Source organism: Ctenocephalides felis, unplaced genomic scaffold, assembly GCF_003426905.1.
Source record: "Ctenocephalides felis isolate EL2017-DRISC unplaced genomic scaffold, ASM342690v1 CF-g0.4_SCAFFOLD_03089, whole genome shotgun sequence".
In the NCBI taxonomy this organism is placed as follows: domain Eukaryota; kingdom Metazoa; phylum Arthropoda; class Insecta; order Siphonaptera; family Pulicidae; genus Ctenocephalides; species Ctenocephalides felis.
In genome coordinates this window covers 3,371-13,192 of record NW_020539243.1, presented here as the reverse complement: position 1 = coordinate 13,192, position 9,822 = coordinate 3,371, and the positions used below count along the sequence as shown (strand labels likewise).

General features: G+C 28.4%; 1 protein-coding gene across 1 annotated transcript; it reads right to left on the bottom strand.

Annotated features, from left to right (window-relative positions):
• Positions 1-2,284: 2,284 nt before the first annotated feature.
• LOC113381827 lies at positions 2,285-7,680 on the bottom strand. Its single transcript, XM_026620497.1, has 4 exons — positions 7,523-7,680; positions 5,349-5,469; positions 3,058-3,248; positions 2,285-2,605 (listed from the first exon to the last, which is right to left on the bottom strand). Exons 1-4 carry the CDS (start codon positions 7,653-7,655, stop codon positions 2,505-2,507), a joined length of 546 nt encoding a protein of 181 aa, XP_026476282.1. The 5' UTR covers positions 7,656-7,680; the 3' UTR covers positions 2,285-2,504.
• Positions 7,681-9,822: the final 2,142 nt, after the last annotated feature.

Here is a 9,822-nt window from a genome sequence, read left to right as displayed (position 1 = left end):
TTTGGGTTGTCATTGGGGGCAGGTGAGTCTGGATGATGATTACGTGATAGGTAGTGTTTTTATTTTTTTACATTAATACAAAATGTTTACGTAAGCATGGGGGTAGGGCGTAATAGCTTCGCTTACTTTTGCTGACAAGAGGGATGGGGGGGGGGTGAATAATTGTAATAAATCTGCTTACGTAGTACTTGAACGATCCCATATTGCCATTTTCTTTATATAAAATGGTACTAAGAACTGTCGAAACGATATGTGTTTTCTGTGAAGGAGAATGTTGTCATAACTGCATCTTTATGATGTGCATTCAACACATCTGTGAACTTAGGTTTTATATGTAAAACGCCATTTTGACATTCTTAGTACCATTTTATATAAACAAAGCGTTGCCATAACAACGGTATGTTATGGTCCATTTAACCGAAGAATTGGCCCGGCAATCGGAATAAAATCATTCTGATGTACGAACCTTACTGAATGATTACATGCGTTTGCGGATAGAGGACGGCATGTGTTTACATTGATGTAATTCAGTCGAAAAATGTATGAAATGAAGGAAATTCTTATGAATCTTATGGTAAAATTATAGAAATCTATGTAAATATCATTCTGGCAAAATATTATATCTATTTGAGTAACATATCGTACATACAAACTTCGAGCAATATTTATTTTGAACAACTGAAACGCTAATGACACACGTTATACGTTATATTTATTCGTTTCGTGAACAAAATTAAATTAAATTTGAACTTAAAATGACAAATTTGAATAACCACAAATATTAAAAAGGACGAAATTTACAGGGTATCCCAGACTCAATGTCAAGCCGAAACAGAATTAATTTAGAAACTTTGAACAAATATTCATTAATTTTATATTAATAATTCATTTTGGAAAATTTACTAAGCCCATGGTCTGAACCAACAATATGAAATAACTATGCAAATTTTAATTAATTATATCTTAAATACAGAGTGTTACAGAACCGAACGTCAAGCTAAAACAGAGTGCTAGTATTGAAATCAACTATAATAAAATAAATAAAATAAATATGATAAAAAAATATCTCACGTGGTTATGAGCTTTTAAGTGCAACCCAGAGCTTTGATCAAACTGTGACCATACATCGGTTACTGTGGTTAATTTTGTGCATTTAAGCTGGTCCTAAAATGTTATTTACGATTAAATATAAATTACGATAAAAATTAACCATAATAATAAAAAAATTATCACAGTTTCACCAAATTTCTAGGTTTCACGCGAAAGCTCATAAGTTTACAACTACTTTGAATTTTTTTTCCTGGCTTGATATTGAGTTCTGGGATTCTCTGTATATTTTGTCTTTTTTAAGGTTTGTAGTAATTTAAATTTTTCGATTTAAGTTAATTTTTTATTCAAAATTAAAGCATTTTGTCCACGAAACACACAAAAAGACTTTAATGTAGTGTTAACAAAATTAATTCTGATTTTTATGAAATATTAAATTATTTTTATCATAAAACACACAAAAAATTTTCAAGTACTTTTGAACAAATTAATTCAAATTTTATAAGAAAATATGTTTTTAACAAAACACACTAAAAGACTGTAAAGTAGTGTTTATTAAACTAGTTCAGATTTTCATAAAAAGTGAATATTCATCTCACAAAATACACAAAGGGACATTAAAGTAATGTTGAACAAAATAATTCAGATTTTTATGAAAAAGTGAACTATCTCACTCACAAAACACTCCAAAAGTCTTTGAAGTAATATTGGAGGGAATTAGCTCCATTTTGATTAAGTGTGTCATAACTCTTTATACATAAACAAAAAAGTGTATCAAAAATGTCTAATAAAATCATCAATGAATTTCAAAGTATTGATTTTTAATTAAATCCGCCTAATTAGCAAAATCAGTTATATCAAAACATTAATAAAGTGTTGCAAGCACAACCGTCAAATTGAACAAAGAAATTATTTATGGAAATTCTGTCCAAATATATAATTAGATAAGCCTTGTGATTAACTTATCGAATTCAATTTTCGATATCAAAATGTTTAAAAAATGTAGTCTAAGCAACACTGATAAAATTTAATATGTCCATAATATATACTTGGAAGCATCTTTAATAAAAAAAATATCTACTAGAATTCAGAGTAATGTTAAACAAATTAATTTAGGTTCTTATAAAAAAAAATTATTTTGCTTAAAGTTGTCAAAATCTTTAGGGTATTATAATCTAAAAAATGCTACTCGAATATAATGTGTCAGTATTAGTCTAGTATTTGAAAGGGTCTTCAGAAAAAATTATAATCAGATTCAGATTAAAAATAAAAATAAGTACGCACTCGTAAATGTTGAACAGATATAAAATACAACATTCAATCACATTTTCAAAATAATTGTTCAGTGGCAATGGTTCGATACGTGTGTGAATTTTATCTAATAGATTTGTTTTCAAATTCATTCTGCTCACATAAGTAAAAAAACATTCACCATTCACTCTCATTTTCTCTGTAGATTAATCCTTACAACCTAATCCTGCAGCCCAATTACAAATTCCTCCAACTGGATCGTAGCTTAATCCTTTAGGACATGTGTATTGCCAACCGACCAAAGGACCTGTTGAAGGATAATAAATCGTGAAAATATTACTTCGAAAAAATAATAATATAAATACTATATTTAGTAACTTTACATTTTTGTTTTTTTGTGATATTGTTATCAATTATATTCTTATTTTGTCATGATTTACTGGTCAGCTTATATCGAGGTGGTAGATTATTTACTTACTGATCATAAAAACTCGACAAAAGTGGTAACACAAAAGATCATGAATTAGTTTTACTGATAAAATAGGAAAATAAATTTGTAAAGTCATTAAAGTTTGTATAAAGTATAGGTTTATCGTTACTAATATTTGTATAAAGTACAGCTAAAGTTACTATAGTTTGTATAAAGTTAGCAATGCATAACAGTTATAGTTTTAGGTTTGTAGATCTAGTTTTTCCAATAGATCCAAGTAGATCCAAGTTCCAATTAAATCAATTAGCAAAGAATTATCAATTATTTACCTCTTTGCATCCTGGAGCAGACCACAAATCTCCTGCAACTGGCTGGATGAGGAAACGTCCCCTGGTCGAGACATTCCAGAGCACCAGTTGAATGGACAAGTACTCCATTTTTCAACCCTTTGTATTGTGGTTGAGAATGTTCAAAACGAATTGGATGTATATCTGGATAATCATAATCGTAAACTGGACGCCTGGTGAAATAATAAATTAATTGAATATTTAATTAATTGAATTTAGTGCTGATTATAGTAAAAATTGAGTGATTATGTCATAGATACATGAATGATCTTATAAATTATTTTGTTCTTTGTGATGTAAGAATGAATTTTCGTGTGTTGTGATATGATAGTACTCCGGATTATATAAAATTAAGCATTTATATATTGTAATATTCAAGAAAATATTAGTAAATCGAATTAAAATTGTACATCCATTGATTGGCATACAAAAAAATCTATTTTGTTTACAATTGTTTGATAATATTATTTAAACTTGAAAAAATGATTAAAACTAGAGGTAAGTGAAAGTTTATCTTAAGACAAGTAGCATGGACCGATATGTGTAAATAATCGACTCAAGGGCCAATTCGGCTAAAAATCGATATAATACTTATATTTGCGTTACGTAGTTATGCACTTTATTAAAACTCTCCTTTGTTAACTCAGGTTGTTGGGTTATAATTTGACCCTTGTAGCTGTGGTCTGTATTAAACACTGATTTGTTGTTATATTATGTATTTTTTGCAGTTCTTATTACAATCACGGATTTGTCACTAAGTTATAATAAAAGAAGATATATTGATTTATTATTTATTAAACATGTTGTTTCGCGGACTTCACTTTTAAAAGTAAACAATTAGCTCCATCAAAACACTCTGCTACCCCCTCTACCAGGAATAGCAACCATTCCATGTAAAAGCTCAATGCCATGAGGGTTGTCACTTTCATGGCCAATATAATAAAACGAAAATACGTCCGAACAATACTAATTTCAAGTATATGGGATGAATGCAAATTAGAAGGATGTAGTTATAATAACATTCATTTTTTCGCGATTATTTGTACTAAATACTTAGCGTTTTGTCAGTTTTTACTGCCAATTTATAGGAAAAAAGGTACGTAACATAGCGTTGTTATGGCAACACAATGTTACGGTCTATTCAATCGAAATATTGGTTCCTTCATCACTGATACTTCATATTTTGCAACTTTGACGACACAATTTTTTTTTACAATAACTAACCAATGCGATTTGCAAATAATAACTTTGAATCAAACCTATATATATAGTATATATGTAATTGTTTTAAATAAATTTGGCTCATTTAATGCATTTCATTCTACCTTCATTCTATAAATGTAGTTTAGGTAAATACTTGGTAAGTATCAACAGTGTTCAGAACAAAGATAAAAAATATACTGTATATGCTATATGGTATAAAAGCGTTTCAATAAAATATTTAAAATAATTAACAAATATAATTAATACACTCTACATAACCCTATAATATTTTGCGTTGTTCGTTTAGACAAAGTTTATTTAGAATCTTCAACAATTAATCACAAAGAAACATTCCGGCCGATCTTTACCCAAAATTAATCAGCACAATTGCAAACGCAATTTTTTCTACTAATTTTTCAATTACTTGATTCTTAATTATATATAATCATTACAATCAATCAAATCGAATACAAATTTCAGAATGAGTAATCAAAATTCTATAGATGCGACTTACATTTATAGCATATAATTTCAAGATGAGATAATGTGATGAAAATATAGGTGCAAAATTTGTTTGTCGTGTATAATGATGGACATTTAACATATTTGCATATGTTATATTTTTTCATATTAGTAAAGATTTAGTCATTTTAGTGACAAACATTTAGTTAGATGATGTCATCACATTTTTTTTAAATACTATCAGGTCAGCCTGATGAACAAAATTTCTTAAAAATGGTTTTGATGTATGATGATTAACAAATTATTGTATCTAGGCTACTGAATAAAATTAAATAATATTCAATTATGAAAATTATGTAACATTACATACCAAAAAATGTTAAAACACATTGCTTGTTAACAGCATTTTCAAATCATATGGAAATTGATATATATTTTTCATCAGAAAATTCTTAGTCACATCATCCTTTTTACATTCTATTAAAGTAAACATACGTACCTTTCCAAAACCAAGTTCATTAATCATTATTTCTTTTTCATAACATACATAAAGTTATTAATTCCAAGTCATCCACCCAAAATAGTTAGTAGTGTTAAATATTACTCACTGAGCTATATACCTCGGTGTGCTGGGTGTTAGTGAAAAAGGTTGGGGTTCTCTGTAATAAATACTCGATTCCAGTGGCGTCCTCATTATTGGCCTAGCAGTTGTTGAAAACGTTAAGACGGCTAAAAGAGAAATGGATTTTTCAAATCGGTAGAATTCATTTGAAAGTAATTAATCTAAATATAAATAAATAAATAATTAAATTTTTATGTACGCAAATGGAGTAAAAAAGATATATTTTTTGAAAAAAAAATTAAACGTAATATAATTTATGCATAATCTGCGTTACTCTTTACATACGCAATGAAGACATTTGCATTATAAAAATATATTTTAATTTGAAAAAATAAATATGCGTATTAATAGAGTTTTAAGTATAAAATAATTAATTGATATACAGAAAATGAGAGACATATTTTCGGGATAAAGTAAATTATATTTACACAGGTAGTCACAAGCACAACCTGTCAAAAAGCTATGTCTTTGCCGTTTGTTCGACGGTTTAGATAACCTAACCTCCAAATGGCAGAAATGGCAATTAACTATGTTCTCAAAAATGCAAAATGTATTGTCACTTATAATAGCAATAGTGTGAAGTCGAATTGAAAATGGCAGTCATATTCTGAAGTTTGTGCCATTTTGAGGTTAGTTTTTAGAAGTTAATGTTGTGTAAAACGCTTTATCAAATAGCAAAGTAGTTAGTTAGTTTTTTATTAGTTTGTTACTGCCAACTAATGTGATTATCTGTTAACATAACATAACTATTTTATCCCGAGAATTGGTTTCTCATTTTCGATAAAAAAACAGGTAACATAACAATTATTTTATCCGAAAATTGGACCCTGAGTTTGAAAAACAAATGCATCGATGTCTGTAATAAGCAATTGTGTGGTTGGCTGTAACAATAAATTTTATAAAACAGTTTCATGAAAATGTTCTTCAAAAAGTGATATTTGTCTCAAATTTAATTTTGGAGCCTAGTTAATAGTTTAAAAGTATTTGCTTACTGGGAAGATTATAATTATTTTAAGAACTTTCTTTTAAAAGAACGCGACTTTAAAACTTGAACAATTTTGAGTGGAAGTAACAAATTAATCGATATAGACAATAAAATGAGTTTGAAAAATGCGTCGACAATCATCATAAAGTTCCTTAGCAATGTGCTTTAGAAATGTATATACGAGTATTTCTCTAAATAAGTTTATTTCAAAATTAATTTAAACCACCAGTAAATTATTTAATTGTTTGCTTTCTGTGAATATTTAATTGTTTTGATAATTTTTCTTTGACAAATTTTGATACTCATACTATAACGTGAATTTAAAAGTGTATGTATTGATGAATTTGATAATCAATCGTGTAGTTTCATTCGTTAATGTCATTGTCTTAGAAAAATGGTATATTTCTTTCAAAAAGTTTAATTTTAACCAGTATAGTTAATTGTTTATATATTTGTTTATGATTATGCTATAAATTCAAATTTAATAGAAAGCGATCATGCATATAATTATGAAAAAATGCATATTATAAAAATCTTTGTTTTTTTTTAGTATTACAGCTTTTTCTGAAAAAACCTTAGCATTACTGAGCCTGTTTTCACCTAACATCAATAAGTTTTGCACATGAACATAATTTTTCTGTGTAATGTCAAAGTTAAAAACATGTCGTATTATGCAAAGATATCAAATTATTTTATTAACTTAAGTAAATTAAGTTCTTAAAATTCTATTATTCTTCAAAGCTTTAAAGAATTTAAAGCTTTCTGTGAACACTTCAAATTTTTGATACAAAAATTTTCACTAATTTTCCTTATGGCACGATGCCATACACCATTAGTTTTAAATTTTATTGCAACCTTAATATATAAATCTGCAAAAAATATATCTGTAGTATATGCATATTATATATGAAATCGAAAGACGCTACATAAGCATATTTTAAATAAAACGATAATAACATAACAACGAAGAATTCAGAAAACCAATTTGAGTTTGCATAAGTTTAAATTTACGGCTCAGTTTCATAGAACTGTTAAAAGGGTCATTACACCCTCTTAGTCGTATGAGCAACCTAAGTAAATATGTGCATCAGAAACACGTTAGAAAAAAAAGAAGAAATATAAACTATGCACTCTATATGCAATTATCATAGGTATGTTAACAAATTCAATATTACCTGGAATGTTAGCAGGTTCTTGTATACCATAATTCACTCGGTTAATTTTGCTGTAGCTCGGTGTGGTCAGTACACTGTCTTCAAGGAATTTACTTGGAGGTAATGGGGCATGAACAAGTCGTCTTATGGCCATCGCTATTACTCCTTCGGCGCTGTCAATATCTAATAAATGGTAAAATCTCAGTATTATGAAAATTGTATATTTCATTTGCAAACCTATTCTTATCAACATCTCTCAGTTAATTGCAAAATCTCAGAATATAAATATCTTTGTGTTTTTAAATTTTCAACTACAGTAACGGTAATATTAATTAGGTAGGAAGCTAGGGACTTTTGGTAACAGAGTAGTAATACTAGTTTTTCAATAGGTTCCTAATTGATATTAAAATATTTATTTATCTCGATCGGACATACAACCCCTCCGCCTCATTTTGTCATAACTGTTCCTATGTAGTATACAAAAATGTGCAGCTACGTCATTTTTGACAGGTAATATAAAATTGTGCTATCATATTGCATTGTTATTATCGACTAATTTTAAATTTATATTTCTTATTTCATTTCAACTTTAACACGATATCACGATAGCGTGTAATAAATTTTGAAATTTATATATTTTTTTAAATTGCTATCTTGATAAATATAAAAAAATACACCTGATGCTAGTTGTAATAAAATCTTGGGGCAAGTTGTAACGTGTTATAATAAGCCCCACGAGATGATGTACGTAACCAAAAGCACCAAAAAAGTATTAAATCAAATTGAAATTATAAACGAATCAACTTCGAGTTGCTCCAGTCTACAAATTTTTTTGATATAGTACAGGAAAAATATGTGTCATTTACAAGAGAAAAATAATCAGTGAACCTCAAGATATATTAATTATAATAACTACTATTAAGACAAGCTCTTAGCTTACTACAAGAAAGAAAGTAAACAAATATAAAAACTAGTGGGGTGCATGGCATCGTGCGTTAAGGCAAATTGCTGGAACTTCCCGTACCGTAATTAAATATCTTACTACGGAACCCAAAAAAAATTACACAAAATGTACACACATTATTAAAATCTCTATAAAATATCTGTTAATTTGATGTACATATGTCCAATAAACATTTTTGACCGTCAAATGACATTTATTTAATTAATTCTTATGGAGAGCCGACAACCGCTGAACCTGCCTTCCCAAAAATTTAATGAGTTCTTCATATTGTCGATATAAGTAAAATGTTTTTTGAATTATTAAAATCGAACGCTCTGCTCTTAAAAACTGAGTTACCGTTTTTGGCACTTTTTGCCTCGTATCTTCGGAACGGCTAATCAGCACGTCTCCTTATCAATACAAATCAAATGTTTTTTTTAATTATTCGAATCAGTTGATCGGCGTTCTCGAAATAGCCGACGAAAATTTGTATCCGAACACACACACACGCACACACACACACATACATCCATTTTTTTCTAAGGTATGCCAAAATATTCAGAGACCTCTGAAACGTAAATATATATAAAAATTTTAATTTTCGATTTTTTTGCGATTACTATAACTTGCCCTACGGGAAATTAATAAATAAAATGAAATCAGGAAATAATTTATAATAATACTAATACAGAAAATAAATATGCATATCTATGAATAAAATCATAGACAAGAAATAGAAAAAAAATGCTTTACACCAATCAGAACTATTAAATGTTCCATAAGCAGTATTTGGCACTGCTCAATACTAATAACAATATCATTTATAGGCAAATCATTGATTGTCCATATTATCCGAGATATATCAAATTGTTGATAATAAACGCTTTTAAGATACAATTACACGGTCGCCTTTCTAATTGAGATATTTTAGCAATGCCCACAGGTATAATGCAGCTTGACATCAGGCAAGTGAGGTATCAAAATTTGAACATTTGATTAAAGCCCCGTAGCCATGAACTTTTGCTTTAATTTTTCTTTTTTTTGTTCTTTTACATTAATCAGAACTATTACATATGCTGTATTTGGCACTTTAATACTAATAACAATATCATTTATCCATTGATTGTCTATATTATCTGAGATATATCAAATTGTTAATAATGACGCTATTAAGATACAACTACACGATCGCCTTTCTAAAAGAGATTTTTTAGCAATGCGCAGAGCCCCAGCGGTATATTGCAGCTTGACATCAGACAAGGGGGGTGCCAAACTTTGAACATTTGATTGAAACCCCATTTGCTTTATCACTTAATGACTACTTGTTTTACTATCACTAATTACAAAAAATATCATTATATACCTTCACCTCTTTGCC